The sequence below is a fragment of the Pangasianodon hypophthalmus genome, chromosome 25, assembly GCF_027358585.1.
Source record: "Pangasianodon hypophthalmus isolate fPanHyp1 chromosome 25, fPanHyp1.pri, whole genome shotgun sequence".
Classification (NCBI taxonomy): domain Eukaryota; kingdom Metazoa; phylum Chordata; class Actinopteri; order Siluriformes; family Pangasiidae; genus Pangasianodon; species Pangasianodon hypophthalmus.
The window spans coordinates 16468721-16485798 of NC_069734.1; the positions used below are offsets into that span (position 1 = coordinate 16468721).

General features: G+C 38.0%; 1 protein-coding gene and 1 long non-coding RNA gene across 3 annotated transcripts in view; one reads left to right on the plus strand and one right to left on the minus strand.

The window, feature by feature from the left end:
* LOC128317452 (uncharacterized) overlaps nt 1–17078 on the plus strand; it is a 53435-nt gene that overhangs the window by 23335 nt on the left and 13022 nt on the right. The window lies entirely within an intron of this gene.
* On the minus strand, nt 1573–16647 carry LOC113547588 (beta-1,3-galactosyltransferase 2). Of its 2 annotated transcripts, none has more exons than XM_026948000.3 (2): nt 16502–16647; nt 1573–5095 (listed from the first exon to the last, which is right to left on the minus strand). In XM_026948000.3, exon 2 carries the CDS (start codon nt 5093–5095, stop codon nt 3938–3940), a length of 1158 nt encoding a protein of 385 aa, XP_026803801.3. In that variant the 5' UTR covers nt 16502–16647; the 3' UTR covers nt 1573–3937. The 2 variants fall into 2 exon arrangements, with proteins under 2 accessions (XP_026803801.3, XP_053085335.1); XM_053229360.1 differs by lacking the exon at nt 16502–16647 and adding an exon at nt 16035–16270.

Here is a 17078-nt window from a genome sequence, read left to right on the forward strand (position 1 = left end):
TGTAGTGGCATTGCAGGGGGTTTGTGATACTTGGCTTAAAATGGACAGACACATTGTCAAAACTCAAAACTAAGCTAACGATACGTTTGTTTAAACAATGTCTCATCAATCACATCCAAAAAAAAAACCATCCTACTGGAGTCCTCCAATGGGTGTAGCTGAGATCAAACCACCATGTGACGATGTGAGTTAGCCGGTCATAATGTCACAATTGAAGCTAATTCCTATTGTTTAACCAGGCTTTTATCATCTTTTAATATGTTACACACCGCAGTGTACATCAAAGAGGACCGGTGGTAATGCCCTACAGGTTGTCTGAGGAACTTGAGGAACCGGTCTGGTGCTACCAGTGAAAATTAGAAATGGTTTCGTGCCACTTTGCAGTATGCCAGGGAACGCCTTAGTTTTGCTCTGTCTCTCTATCTCTCCCCACTGATACTTGTACTAGAGCCCTGAAAAAGTCATCTCTACACCTTTTAGGAGGAACAAAGTTAAGAAAGAGTTCATCTTCAGGGGAAACCTTAAGGCTTCTATGTACAATGCTATCAGAGAGGGTTAGAAGTAGAACCTACTTACCTTCAGGAAGCTAAGAAACTAAGAACTATCTAATGAGCCATTTTGTTTTAGATATATACAATTGCAGGTAATTTTAGTACACAACAAAAACTGAAAAAAAAAAAATCCAAGAGACCTCCTATGTGTGAATTGGACTTTTTTTTTTTTCTTTGATTACACAACATCCCTTTCAAACATTTAGACTCAGTAGTTTTGCCTCTGGGTTTGGATGAGATGTTTGCCTACTATGTTTGCCTAAAGCTGAACTATAAAATGATGTCTCTAGAAAACAATTTAGCAGTTCTAACATGGAGAAAAGCACACCGTGGAGATGGAATTCAATAACAGATTTTAGGTTTGTAGCTGCTACATTTAAAAAAAAAAAAAAAAAAAAATACCATTCACATGCATGGACGTCTCTACATGAGTAAGAGAAGCTATTTTACTGCACTGGGTTTAATTTCAATGTCCTTCTTTTAACACATAGCTGTTCACTTACATGCTTTTGAGTACATTTTCACTCGACCTTTGATTGGTTCTTACCGGCTATTTCAGTTGCCATGCTAATCACATGTAAGCATTGTTAAAAGTGCAGTTGGGGTAATATGTAGAATAGTGTTAGATGAGGATGAACTTGCATGGAATTTGAATGTGGAAATGGATTGTGTGACGGCGCTTTGTTCCTGTTTTATCAGCTAATATGAGAAGGTGTATGGAAATCAGATCACTTTTCTGACCTCTTCCTCACACTCCACTTCCACCCCCTAAAACTGGATCATATGAACAGTTCTGCATTTTACTTTGGAACCTGTTTTCTTTGTGATTGCTTGACAGATCCTTTTTAATCCGTTATATATCTTCTGTTCTCTTGTTACTCTGTAAGACATGCACACACAATGAACAGTAGATCCAAAAACAGTTTTTTTTTTTTTTTACTTGGTATGGTCTTTTTTTTTAAAAAAAAAAAAAAAAACAAACACAAAGTTGCCAAACTCCATTTTATGTAAAAGTTCATGTTACACTTTGTATAGTGTTAAGTGTGCTGGACTTTTCCACATTTTGTAGTGATACACCTTCAATTCAAATAGGCATGGGATTATTATTTTAAAAAAAATGTAACAGTTGCTGTGAAAACCACTAAATTAGTACTTTGGGAAAGAGGCAATGTTGCAGCATCCAATTTTAAGCTTGTTAATAATGAGTTACTAATCATTAGTACATTTTGCAGGTATGAGTTTATGGAACTCAATTTATTACTAGCTTTTTTTTAATGTAAAATGCAATACACAAACAGTATTACTTAAGTAATTTGATAGCACCTAGATCCTCATTTGCTGTCATTTTCATCATATCAACACTTTTTAAAAGTGACAAGCTTAACGGATGCTTTCTCCGATTGCAGCTAGGTACCGAGTAGGGCCGTGATTGCATTTCAGTGTAGCACGACTGCAACTCACTGAAAAGGCAATGCAACAGGGAATTACCTTCACTCTTGATTTTTTTAAAAAATGAGTCAGCGAACAATTCTTTAAAAAAAGCAATCCCCTGCTGATTTTGTTTTTCACGTGAAGGGTTCAAGCGATATAAGAACAATCAGGGAAGGCTTTGCTTTTCAGTGCGTAACGTTTTCTGCATGTCACTAATGAAAAGCATATTCACCGGTTCACCTTTTGATAAAATCACTGAGTTTGAGATAAAATTACTTAAAGAAATAAACATAAAATCTTTTAATAAAACATGTGTGTATATACAGTATATAAATATTTCAGTGACACCTTTATTTAGTTACTCAGCTGCAGTTTAAAGTTCTATAAAGTGCAGCCAGATTTTTTTTTTTTTTTTAAATCCAGAAATCTTGACCTTTTTTTTTTGTCAATGCAAATGAAATGCAAATAAATCGATTTTTTTTTTAATATTACAGGCTATACATATGAAATACCTTTCTTTACCCTGTGTAGTCAATCAGCCAAGGTATGTTTTGTGTCAGATGATTTTCTCTTTGGGTTTGCAACAAAATGAAGCTTCAAAATTAATCTAGAAGAGAAGTATAAAACTTTCAAATGTATTTTTAAATAAATGATATTGTAAAACACAAGCCTAGTGAGGTAGATGAGGGAAAAAACTAGGTGCCAGGGTCCGTGTATGTTGCGTTCATTATTATATGTAAATTATATAATTTACATATTATATGTAAATGAGAGCTTTTGGCTTTAAAACATATTACAAAAACCTCTTATACTTCTACTTAGTTTGTTTTTCATCAATTTTTTTTTTAACAAAGCAAGAGCAAGAGGGCGAGACCGTAAAGCCGGACGACACGGTGGCCGAATATTGAGAATATCAATCAATTTTCAATCAGCAAAAAATTTTCTTCCGCATATGTTGATGCCATTTTTGTCTCGTCTTTTATGGCTCCAGAGTACACATCTTGAACAGAAGATAGTCCGTCGAATATTCTACTTTTGTCGAATGCAGTTTCTCTTATTTGGATTCATGAATTTGCCTAGTGAGACAAGAAGAAACTATTAAAAATGGGTCAATATTTAATTTTGATGGGTGCCAAGAAAAACAAAAATAAAAAGTTTTTGTTCCCTGGTTTCTGTTTTCATTCTGAAATGAAAACCGAATCAACACAATATACACGGTCCTGCACCTGTATAAGGGGGATTATTATTATTCTTATTTAATTTTTTAAAATTATTTTTATTTATTTATTTTTTTTAAATAATGGCATTCCCTTACAGTTTTGTGCCACCTCACACCATGTGTAACAAACACCAGCCGACGTCCCCCTAGCTCCTCCCTCAAATTAAGCCCCGGACAATATTATAATTATTCAGAACAATTAACAGTATCAATAATATGACCATGCCTCCACATTCTAATACACAATATATGCATTCTGAAAATATAAATAAACGTTTTCATAGTAAGTCCTTCACAGTTTTCTGATAAAGAGAGAGTCTTTTTTTCTCCTGTAGAGGAATTGTAAATTGATCTTTCGTGACTGCTCTGTAATGCGCAGGCTCATGGTGGAAGCGGAGCCTATCCTGGGAACGCTGGACGTGAGGCAGGAATACTTCGCGTGGGACGGCAGTCCATCGCATACGCGTCACGCACCTATTCATTTACACCTAGGGACAATTTAGAGTTGCCAGCGTTCCTACCAGAATGTTTTTTGTGGAGTTGGAGGATCTGGAGGATATCCACACAGACATGAATTTCCTGTAAACATTTGACAATGCCTGAAGTACTGGGCAAGTCTATATGGGCAGTGTTGTCTTGGTGCAGAAGGTTCTGCCTTAAAAGCTGGGAATTTTTAAATATGAAGAATGTTTATTGCACTCTAAAAGCCCGTATATAAAACAAGTCTGGATCTTGATCATGCAGGCCTCTTTAGGTCCTGCCAGAATGTTACTAGCTGCTCCGGGGAGCCAAGGATTGTTGTGATGACCCTGGCGAACTCGCTGCGCTTATATTCACCACCGTGATAAGCCTTGAATTTGGATGGGTCGGGAGGGTTCGAAGGTGAGACGCCCAGTTTTTTCAAACATGCCCCCACGTACGCGTCCTCGATGTAAAATGGCTTTATGTCTTTCGAGACATTGACGAGCTTCTCTGGAAGATCATTGGAAAAGACGTAACCCATCCCCAGCAGGTACGTAGGGTAGACGTCCTCCGGGTACACTTCCTTCGGCACGTACCACTTGGACCATTGGTTTCGAACGACGGGCCGGTTCCACATAACCATCCCGGTCATGTAATTTTCTTTGGGCGTGTCCGGTGCCAGCAGCAAGCTCATGAGATTCTCCAGATTTAAGAACATGTCGGAGTCTATCTTCATGGCGTAGGATGCTTGAGGACAGTGTGTGGCCAGCCAGTCCATGATCACCATGGTCTTTGTGGTCAGGTTCTTGTATGAGTCTATGAAGTTGCTCTGGATCACGTCATGGTACTGCTGGCTTTCCAAACTCAACTGCTCTTTCTGTTTCGCCTCCTCTGCTTCGCTCGTTACACCCAGCATGAACAAGACAGTGACGATTTTCCCTTGAACAACACTCTCGTTACCCCACGTGCTCCGGATGGCGTTGCGAGCCTTCAGTTGTTGAGGAGCCACCGGTACCATGAGGACCAAAAATGGCTTCTGTTTCTCACATACATCCGGCTCATCTAGGATGAAACGGTAGTTGCGTGGATATGCTTCATGGTAAGGTTGTGTCTTTGGAATGTTTGTTGTTGCATTCTGATTGGTCGACTCTGTGGCATTAAGCCTGCTCGTCGTGGTATTGGATATCTGTTCTCCAGCCGTTTGGTTATGGTGAAGAAAAAGAGGCTGCTTTACCAGCGTTTGATTGCCGATGCTTCGGATGTTGGTTGGGAAGTAAAAAGAGTGAAGCTGTCTGGCAATACTGGGGAGCCACTCTTTGGATATTCTGAAGGTGATGTTGGAGACGTGTACAGAGGTGAGCCCAATGAAGACTACCAAGAGTAAGAAGAGGAAGCAGATTTTAAACCTGCTCTGGATGAAGCAGGCCATCATCTAAGAGAGAGAGAATAAGACAGAGAGAGAGAGAGAATAGGTCATTTAATGTTGACATTTAATGTTACGATTGTTGAAATATAAATTCGTATCTACACTGTTGAAAACTTGGTCCTTTAGCTCCAGGTCCAGTGTACTGAAATGAACTGTTTTTATGCACTTTTGATTTCGCTCTCATTCACAATCGGGTCAATATATGAGTCTCAAATCGAGTGTTTACACCTCCGTGGCTCTGAACTAGCCTTCATCTATGCTAGCCTTGTAAATTTCAGCTTCTTTTAGCTTGCAAATAACTGCTCTTAAAATGAATAAATAATGTATCCATTAATACATAATCATGGAAAAATAGATCCCACATAGTGCTATACAGTGTGAATGATAGCTGTTAGCATTATACAGTGTAAATTAGAGCTCTGTGCTATTTTTGTGCTGTATGAATTACACCTCTATGCTAATCTTGCACTGCTAGTACTAGTTCTTCTAGTTTTTGTAGACCGTAAACACTAGATGTTATATACCGAATATATCAAAGGTGATAGCTTATCAGATGATTTTTTTTTCAAATATGCGAACCAAATCCATGGAAATACAAAAGTGTAGTGTTATGTAGAGATTCATAACGACCTTGTGATTTTTAGTTTCACGTCATCATATTTTCTGCTACTAGTCTCCTATACTAGATGAAATTTTAAAAACCTTTATCAATGAGCCTTTTCATTAGTAATCTTAGTTGCAGCTGAAAAGCAAGCAAAAGATCAATGTGAACCCAGGCACGTCTTCTATGTTGAAATTTTACGATTGTTTCAGTTGGTTCTCAAACTGGAATTGGAAATGTGGGGGAGAAATGGAGGACTAGCTGCATTTTTTAAAAAAGCTAGAGCAATCAACTTTTACTATGATTTGCACTGCTTGTTTGTTAAAGTCTCTACAGCAGTCACAGATTGTTTATCAAATACGACTTTCCTGTTGTTCATTGCTGTTCACTGACGTGACAAAAGAGGATGACGTTATATGTTGCAAACGAGTGTGAATCCTTGAAGCAGGAAAAAGACACTTTAAGAAAGCGGTGCCTCGGCTTCATTAAGACCTCATTACCGTTATTCCCTTGAAGCTAGTCGCTAAGCTCGGGACCCTCAGCCTAGACAACGCAGTTTGACATCTTGGCTGGCGCCAGTGAGAATTTTGTGCAAGGTAACTACACTTTTGCAACTCTGACTAGAGCTCCACAGGTCTGTGATCAGTGGTCATGGCAATCATTTTAAGGTTAATCCAGATGACTGAACCACAAACATTCCTAAATGATGATGCCACCAATCAAAGTTGAGTTAATGTGTATGAAATATTCAATAACCATGACCTTTCAAGGATATCATCTCACTTGCACGGGTATTACAATGGACGATACCAGAAGAGATCAAGGTTCAAAGTACTCTTTGCTGCTTGGCCACAGGAAAGTGCAGACGAATTGCAAATACGTCCGTCATCTGTTGGTTGTCTGTTAATGCTCGCTTAGCTGTTCGCCAGTTACAGATTTGTGTAAAGTGATACTACAGGGTGTCCCAAAAGTCTCCATACGCTGGGGACTATGTATGCCAGCATGACGTCGGTTGTGCCTTCGTCAGCGGATGTTCGTGGACGTCCATTTCTCGGTTGGGCCGCAACACTACCTGTCTTTTTGAATTTGTTAATAAGTTTGGCAACAATGTCGTGTGTGATGTGCCTGCCATGTTTCCTGTTAAAGTCCATCGCAACCTTGCAACCTTCCCAATCCAGCCATGAGAATGATACTTCTTATATACAACATTCTCATATTTCAGGTTTTGATATCAGCAGTAAAGATTGTGGTTAGCCTAGTTTATGGGTTTAAGAATTATTGTCTGATGAATCACAAGCATTATGCGGGTTCTTGGTACCAAGAATTGGACGTGATATCCTGTCACAGGAAAAATAATAATTTGCTTCACATCAGTCCACATCACACCACTCCATCATTGATTATTCTCCTATAAAAGCACGCTTCCAACTGTATTATTCCTTATTTAATTGATTTTAAGTTGGATGAGGGTGGGACGAGAATCTCACATTTTGGAGCGGAACCATGTAGGAAATGCATGCTGTCTGTTCAATATGGAGAGCATTTTGCTGAGATTAAGTTACATAAGCTGTGTTGAAAACACAACTGAGGGAATTGAACCTTGGTTATCATGCTAAACTAATGTAATTTCCTAGGTTAGTGACACTCTAATAGGACTTAGAAGCCTGTAGCATTTGAAAGGAAGTAATTATTATATGCAAATATTTGAGTTTTCTACAGTAGATTGTGCAAAGAAAGAAAAGACCCTTTGCTTGCATAACAGACAAGCAGAACAAGTACATCTGTCATCATATTTGATGAGATGAGAATGTGACTGTGCAAAGTGAATTGCATGTAACCACCAAACTGGTGGCAGCTTTCTCCTGGTTACAGTGTAGGTCTGTTAAGCTTTCATCCCCTGACTGGCTGACCACCTTGACTTCCTTACCGTTTTCAAATCCTCCTGCCAAAGTATTGGTCTTCTCTGACAAGGTTTCTCTGTATCAACTATGTAGTTGCTGACAAATTTGCATAGTGCAGCCATGTTCCCACTGCACTTGAGCTATTTTCTGTAGTTAGGAACATTTCCTATAATAACATGGTACTTTGTTTCCTTTAAGGTCTTTTATTGAATGGGAATGGTAGCAAGATGCCTTCAGAATAGTACAACTGAGTCGTGTACTGGTACCAACTGACTTTTTCATGTCGATGAAGGTGGCACAATGTTTTGGTTTTTTTCACGCTCCCAAAAGCTTACTGTTCTTGTGGAGTTTGCCAGGCGCTCTTCAATAAAGGCCATGTTCTGCTTTACACCATCTTGGAGGAAACCTGAAAGCTCTTTTGCAACCGTCTCAGATGCAACCTGACCAGTGACTAAGTTAAACACTTCGTCTGAAATGCTATTACGGTCGAGAGGGTTCTGCATCTCCTCCACAGTTACCGTTATCTTCTGTACATCTCTCTCATCTCTGTTCATTCTGGATGCTCCGTGTTCCTGATGAGTTTTTGATCTCTCTTCATCAGGATCACAAAGGTCTTTCAAGTCATCCACATACGATCTTCTCCTCAGCCGTCTTGTAATGTCGTTCATAATGTACTGTAAAGCCAACCACTCCACCCTGACTCTTGCCCTCTCAGTAGCTACACAGTTGAAGCTTGGCTCCTCATGCTCCTCAGACAGGCAGATATCAAATCCTCCTTTCATTCTCCTTTCATATGCTTTCATTCATACACTGGCATGTACTTTGAATAGGACCAGAGGAAGTTTAACCAGTATGCAAAGTTTGCTGACATCTGAGAACATCTGGATACTGTTCTGGATCATCTGGATACTTTTCTAGTCTCCAATTCACTGATGAGCTGTTTTGCAGTGTTCTTGTCATTAGTATTGAATGCACACTGGACATCTCTCAGGAACTGCTCTTGTGTTCCAGACATAGGATTTTGGACTTTTACTAAGCCATGATAGCATCACTTTCCAGAAGAGCCTGAAGAGCATGTTTTTACAGCCTGAACAAAGCCTCAGAGGCTAGTGTTAATGTTCCTAACTCCTCTTGCCAGTTGTTTGCCATGAAGTATCTGTTGAGCAGTTCCCTCAGCAAACAAATCTGACTCGGTATGCCAAACAACCCAGTGTCGCCATAGAGCCTGCCACTGATTGCCAGGTAAGCCGTGGTAATGTGCATACCTCCTAGTCTCATTGTGGTTTTCCATTGTAAAGAAGCTGGTTTGTTCCATATGGTCTGTTGTGCTTTGCTAATGAATGGCAAGGTCTGTTGTCACAGGTTTGTGGTGTTGTCCCAGGTCTTCAGCAAGCTCTACAAGCTGTATCATAGCTGGATGTATAGTGGACAGATCTGAGGGTGATTCTCTTGTGGTCTTATGAAAGGCATGTAGAGACTATTGGCTACTGCCCAGTAAGTGTAACATTAGGCTGTGGTGGTCTGGAGTAATAATGCTAAGAAGGTCTATAATGTTTGTTAAAAAAAAAAAAAAAAAAAAAAATGGGCAAGTCCATTTAAAATATGAAGTATTGCACTGATGTCCTTCTAAAGATACATTTGCACTTGTATGTCTCATCCGAAAGGTGTCTATTTACATAGCTTAGGACATCCTTTGCCCGTTCTTCAAGGGGAAACTGCTCCAGCTCCCGTCTCCACTGTGGATCTTTGACGCTTCTTCAGTGTTATCTTTGGTGTCTTTTTTGAACCAAAAGTTTTTTACAATGCCTTCCGAATGTATTCACAAGTGTTTTTTGTTTTTTTTTCTGTTTTGTTGCATTACAACCTGGAATTGCAATGGATTTTTATTTGGATTTTATGTAATGGACCAAACAAAATAGTCCAAAATGTCGAAGTGGAATTAAAAAAAATACCTTGTTTAAAAAAATATTAATAACTGAAAAGTTGTAAGTCCATATAAGTGCATAAGATCTGGTCCAACCTATGACTTATAGGTTATAAATAAATAAAGTCATATAATGGATAATTAGTTGACTAAGATCCACCTGTGTGCAAAGTGTCACATGATCTGTCACATGATGTCAGTATAAATACACCTGTCCTGAAAGGCCCCTGATTCTGCAACACCACTAAGCAATCAGCATAAAGACCAAGGAGCTCTCCAAACAGGTCAGAGACAAAGTTGTGGAGAAGAATAGATCAGGGTTGGGTTATAAAAAATATCCCCAACGTTGAAAATCCCACAGAGCACCATTAAATCCTTTGTAACAAAATGGAAAGAATACGGCACCACTATAAACCTGACGAGAGAAGGCTGCCCACCAAAACTCAGACCGGGCAAGGAGAGAATTAATCAGATACTCGAAAAAGACACCGAAGATAACAGTGAAGGAGCGTCAAAAGATCCACAGTGGAGATGGGAGCTGGAGCAGTGTAGCCTTGAACAATGGGCAAAAATCCCAGTGGCTAGATGGGGATACTTATGCACACTCAAGATTTCTGTTTTTTGTTTTGTTTTGTTTGTCTTAATTATTGTTTGTATCATACTAAAAAATATTTTGTACCTTCAAAATGGTAAGCATGTTGTGAAAATCAAATGGTACAACTCCCCCCCCCCCCAAAAATCCATTTTATTTCCAAGTTGTAATGCAACAAAACAGGAAAAACACCAAGGGGGGTGAATACTTTTGCAAGGCTGGATTTTTGAAGACAACGACTATATACTAGTACACGATACAATAAAATACCAATATCCAAGCAAATCCAAGCAGTAATGGGCAAAAAGAAAACATGTCTGACATTAGATAATGAAGTCAAAGACATAGGGTCAGTAGGTAATATTCCTAATAACACCAATTAGCAAACAACTAGCAGCTAATTAACTTACTAGTCAAAGCTACAAGTTTTTTTTATTCAAATCACATAATGTTTTTAAATGTTTACCTTGTACAGTTTCAGATAATATCTATGAAGACCCTGGTACCATAGATGAGTCCAGTAGGAATTTAAAAATGCTTTTAATTTTGATTCTTAGCTTGAAAGATGACCTGAAGCATCAGATCAGTGTTACTTGGTTACCCTCTGCCAGGCAAGCTCAATCAATCTCATGACTATTATGTTCTACACAGGAACAATATCTAGCCTTGATGAATATTATACATCTGGTGAGCTGGTATTATTTGAAGGGGACCGGCAACACTTGTTTGGTAAAATATAATGTTTTAATATTAACTTTCCATGTTGATGATATGAAATTTTTTTGTATAGCACATGACATATTGGCATTATTCAGCACCATTTTTACTCAGATTACATTCATTTGCAGACACTTCAGGCAAATTCATTTGGCTTGTGACATGTCACACAGTTCATGATGTAGCAGAGATGTTCACAAGTAATAAAATGCAAGTCCAAGTCTCGAGTCTTTAAACTCAAGTCTTTAAATCAAGTCCTGCGTCAACAGTATCTACATGAGGAGTAAATGGAAGCTTTGACTGTACAGTAACAATAAAGAAATTGTATAGCAAAGATAAAGAAAGGCATTGCTCACAGTAAAAGGAAAAACACAATAGATCAACATTTGTGTGCAAGTTGCAACTATTTAGAAGAAAAGTCTGAAAATATAAAAAAAATGCCACTTGAGAGATTTAAAAGTCCTTTGTTTTGATAGAGATTGGAACAAGCCCAGGCAATTGTTTTCTGATCTTGGTAGATATAGACGTTTAGTTATAACGTCACCAAATATAGCAGGTGGGTCTACCGCCCTTGATAAATATGCCATGAATCTCGTGTCGTGATCGCAAATAACGTGTCTGGGTGTGTTTTCAGGGGTCAAGCTCAATGTAGTTGATTCAGTGTCTTTATGTTGTAATCCTTCTGTTACAAGCAAGGACTCTGAACTCTGTGTACTGGCTACAGAAGCCATGATTCACTGCTCTGTCACACAGTCACACCTTTCCAGAGAACCCTAATGTTTCGAGGACAATCTCAGCCAAAGCTGCGTAAAAATAAATGAATGCCTTCATCACAGACCTTCATGTTTTATATTTCTGTTTATTGTAGGTCTGAGTATCTTGGACTGTATACTGTTCCTCCATACATCAAGATATTCACTTTCAGATTGACACGCATGTAGGGTAACCCTCGACCCACCAGCACACCAATTTTGGGATCAATCAGAGCTTGCATTGTGAAACTACATGAGATCAGCTGTGGCTTTATTTTTGCAATATCTGTCAATTTAACCATGTCTGCAGTGAAATATTTGTATTCTGGAATCCACTTCATATATGGGGTAATTTCTGTAGGGGTATCTTAAAAACTAAAGCATTTTAATGTATTCAAGTGAATGTAAAAACTTGTGAAATTAAGGTAAAGTTATATTTTCATTGAAAAGTAACTTTTATTATTTTTCTAAAAAAAAAAAAAAAAAAGCAACTACGCCGTTTTGCCTGAAAACATTTCATCTCTAAGTTTGCTGCTCATACACATGTCTAACGCTATAAAGTTTGCAAATACTCAAAAATTAAACATCCTGTAAATAACCAATAGCTGGAATTTGACTTGCTAATTGCCTAGCTAATTATGTTAAGCTACTGGAATCGCTGCTAGTCTAACCTGGCATTAGCAAAGAAAACAGGCTAACTTGGTTAATTCTAGCCAGTTAATGTTAGCAAATTAGCAAATTATATTTCTTACAAGACAAAAGAGACACCTCATTTGATACAAGTCTTTGCTTACTCCAGCATATTGGAACATTTTCTAACACACACTTTAGTGCTAACTACATTGTGTAGGATGAGAAGAAACTGGCGTGATCTTTGGTCGTTTTTTTTCTACATTGATTACATTTTTTTTAACCTGAAATGTAAATTAAATGTATTGTCGTATAGTGTATAGTCACCGGCTATGAAAGTGTAAGGAATGAAAAGTAAGCTTTTTCTCTTAGAAATTAATATTTAAGTACAGTTACTCAAGGACATTGATAAAGGAATTGATAAAAAGCTTCGTATGTAAACACAGCCAGTTTCACACTTCACACTTGACGTAGATTAATAAACTCCATGTCATTGGACAAGCTGTAGCAGAGCCTCCTATTACAAACTGCCAGACGTACACGCACGTTTTTTTATGATCAACAAAGCCTGCCCTATTATTCCTTCAATCATTCAACTTGTGCTGTCACTGTAATATGTTCTGTCGTGCCTGCTCTTATCTATTGTTCAGTCATTATTTATTTATTATAATACTGATGGTGTTTAATATGGCACCTGCACCTGGTAAATATTTGGAGGCTAAATTAAAGTAGCTAAGTGATAAGACCTGCTTTGACTATTAAACCACGTCGTTATCCTCAGCGCGGGCAAAGGTCAATATTGAGAAACAGTAATTTATTTTCCTAACACATCACATCTCGTCGTGTTTCACTCCTCTTACAGCACAGCAATACATTTTTCATTTATTCGAGAACATGCCGTACGTTTTGTACCGTCATACCTATTGTGGAATATTAGTTCCTGTTATCACTTACATTATAGCAGCCATAAATAGCTATAACAAACATATAAACAACTTTGTCTTGCTGATAACAAGACAGAATTGTTTTTTTTTTTTTGTAACAAGCTGCAAAGTCCTTTGTCCTGAAGACTTAGTTTCCTCTTTACTTCTGACTGTTACAAAGCGCTGACACTGGAGACTCCTTCTGTAAATGCTCAATTTAAAAAAAAAAAACAAAAAAAAACATATCAATAATTGTGTTTTTTTTTTTGTTAAATAACACATTTTTTACTCAGTTTATTATTAGAATTAGATAACAAATAACACATGACAGACCGTGTGGGATTATTTTTGTATAACTGTAAAGTCTGGAGTGTGTTATTCTGCTTGTGACACAGCAATTTTACAACAATTGCAATGTTTAATTTTTTTTATGAAAAAAATCTCTCTCTCAAATCTCTCTCTCTCTCTCTCTGTCCTGACGATTTCCCGTGCTGGGAAACTTACAAAGTGCCGAACACCCGAGACTCCTTCATAAATACACGTCTCCTAACAAAAAACTTCACATTCACAACAAGTATACATTTTTCTTTGTTAAACAACAATCTATTTATTATTAGTCTCTGATTATGTGATGATATACTCCATGGATAATCTATGTAAGGTAACAAGGTAGCTATCAGAAGAAACATGTTGGTCTGTGATGTCTTTGAAAGGGTTTAGTCCAATCCAGTCTAAGTTTACTGTCCAATTTTTTTTTCCCTCACATCCACATGTCTCTCAAAGCCAAGCCAACAAAGTGTCAAACTTTTCATATACATGCGTATAATTCAGTGGCATGTAAATTAAATGTAAATCATTTCTAAAAGAGATGGGGGGATGTCTGGCCTCTGAGCCGTATGCAGCGCGAGAGACTTTTTGATCCGGCCCACGAGGCAATTAATAAATACATTTTAAAAAAAAAAAAAAAAAAAAAAAAAAAAAAAAGCTCTAGACGCCAATTACGTTTTCTTTCAAAGAAAATAACATAAAATAATATAATAGGCTATGCCTGTCAGAGTCGAGGTATGGGTAAACATACAGGTACATGTCATCGCACACGTGCATCATGGTGACTGTCAAAAAAAAAAAAAAGAAAAGTAGATGCAGAATGTCGTGCTTTCCATGAGAAATGGACAAATGATTTTTTTTCTTAAAGGCAAGCCAGTGTGCCTAGATGGTGGTGTCATTACAGCTAATAAACAAGCTAAGAGTTGCAAGGACACTGGCGCTAAAGGTGCTCAACGAGCTGCTTTCATAAGAGCGCATTGTGACAGAGACAATGTCAAGCAAGCAAGTTTAGTAATGAGGAAAAACCTGAATTGGCTGTGTGACCAGGCCTTCGTGTTAAACATCAGCTCTCTATCTTCAATCATCTGAAGTGGAATTAAAGCTGGTGTGTGTGTCTGTACAATGGGTTAAAACTGGTGAGTGTACAAAACTCCTTCAGGCATTTTGCAAGATCTTTCAGGATATGAAAAGTAAACAAAAGGAACTGAATATAGCCACTTCACCTTTTAATATGGATACCAGCTGACATACCTGACAACCTACAGCATGAAATCTTTGAGCTAGGTACAGCAGCTTCCATCAGATTAAGTTCTCTAAACTCTATGCATGTCTTTTTCAAAGCTGATTCTTGCAAAGGCTCGTTTCTGCTTTAAGACTGACCGACCAAGACGTGGAAAACCAGCTGCGAACATCGTTGTCGTCATCGTCATTATTATTATTATTATTATTAATAATAATAATAATAATAGTTTTTATTATTATACTAATAACTCCATAATCTTTCAAATTCCTGAGTGCTGTTTCTTGGCTGAATGGGCAGGACAGGACATTTTCACACACAACAGCCTGTTTACACTCCAAATACTTCTCACGTGTAAGGGTCAGCGGGCACGAAACCTTCTTAAGAAAATAAGAGGGAAAAAGCAAACCTGTCCAGTGTTTGTGCTACCAACATAGAACCAGGATGTGTAAAATGACATGGTGGCCTTCTTGTGTTATTAAAACAAACTCCTGTGAGTGACAGTCTTTGGCCAGGGCAGTTACTCTCTCACGGCTCTGGAGTCTTGCCTTCTGCCTAATGACTACCGAAATCACTTAAGCAAACCTGTTACTCGCGAAACACAAGTGTCGGTTATTCAGCCGTTTACTCTGTGTAAACTGCGTTCCACCATCCGATAACCACAGGTTAAAAATGTGTAATCAGACTACAGTTACTTTGAATTGATAGACCAGGTAGTGCTTTAAGTCATATCCTGTTTAATAGATTGTTCTCTAAATAACTTGAGTACATCCACAAATCCAAGCTCTAAGTGTACACTTCCCGGTAAACATTTTTGGAAAGTCTGTACATCTCGTAAAATTAATGAGCAAATGATAGTGCAGTAGTATGTGGGCCAGTGTTACATGTTGGAATACAATATTTCAATATCTGTTTCAAATTTTATTATTACAATAATAAAATTATGGTCCACCCCACATTTTAAATACTTCCGCAATTTATTTATTTATTTATTTATTTATTTTTACTTTAAGCAGTGGGCTCATTTTATATACTATAAAGTTACACGTCTTGAGTATCGAATCTAGATCTAATTGTAAATCCGTCATCTAACTGGAAATCTTCTACCTAGGCGTATATAACGCTGTATATTTGTCTTGAAGTTATTAGTTATAGTTATAATCACTTTCTTAGAGTAGCATTAGGATATGAGCTTCTTCCCCATTTAATGTCTTTAAAAACTTTCTCCTGTTATGCCGAGAACCACTTCCTGTCACTGGTTACTGGCCGCATATAGAACAGAGCTTAATGTCCTGATGAAATTACAAGATCAAGTTCAAGTGATTACCCTTTACTTACTGTGTGTAAAGAAGCACTTCATGCTTACTTCTTTGCAGTAAAATGAGTTGTCAAGTCATCGTAGTTTCAGATTGAGATCAAATTACGCTTTTTAAAAGGAAAATATAAGGTTACATTGCTGATCTTTAGCACAATGTATGATCAAGACATATTACGCTTATTACAAAGCACACTTGCCTGTTTCTCCTCAGATTTCCTCAGTGGGAAACTAAAGACTGTGATTCTTTGTTGTTGTTTTTTTTTTCTAGCATGACAGACTGTCAGCAGGCTTTAAAAAAATATATGTCAGATAGTCAGTTGGCATGATATTGCTTAAGCCCGGAGTCCTAAATCTAGCAAAAGGTTAACGGAGATCACCTACAAATGAAAGACGGATGACTCACTTAAGAGTTAAGAGTTAAGAGAGTACATTTGTGTCTATAGCTGTACAAATGGAAATGAGAAGAAACAGAAGTAACAATGCTCACCTGAGCTGCCGGTGTCTGCTGTGTGTGTGTCTGCGAGTTGGAAAGAGAGAAAGTGTGATACAGACAGCGGTAAACAGAAAAGCAGAACTGTAGCTCTGCCCTTAAGACGAATCCTGTGAGAGAGGCATCTCATGGAAACCCAGGTGAGCTCCCGCTTCAGGTGTGTGTGGTAAGAAGGGGCGGAGCCACAGGTTGCCTGTAGTAATAAAGGGAACTGAACCACTTCCAAGAGACGGATTTAAATTCACTTTAATATACACACACACACACACATACACACCGTGCGTTTACGTAAATGCTTTTAGGAAAATTACACAAATGTAAACTTGCACAAGCAGTGACAGGTTGTAAAATGTGTGTGAACTCATTTAATTATTAACGTGTCCTCAGAGAGTGAAGACGACTCAGATTTCGTCTTTTGTGTTGGTGTAAATTGCGGTAATTAGCTCTGAAAGGAGCCGTGCTTCTCCAACTCAACTCTTTCGTGATGGCCTTCTGTATTTTTGGCTGAATTTGGCTTCTTCATTCTTCTAAATCTTCATGGGAGCTAGAATGCACTAGATTTTATTCTACTGCC

Coding starts and splice junctions, on each gene's coding strand:
- LOC113547588 (XM_026948000.3), bottom strand. CDS start 5,095: ATGATGGCCTGCTTCATCCAGAGCAGGTTTAAAATCTGCTTCCTCTTC.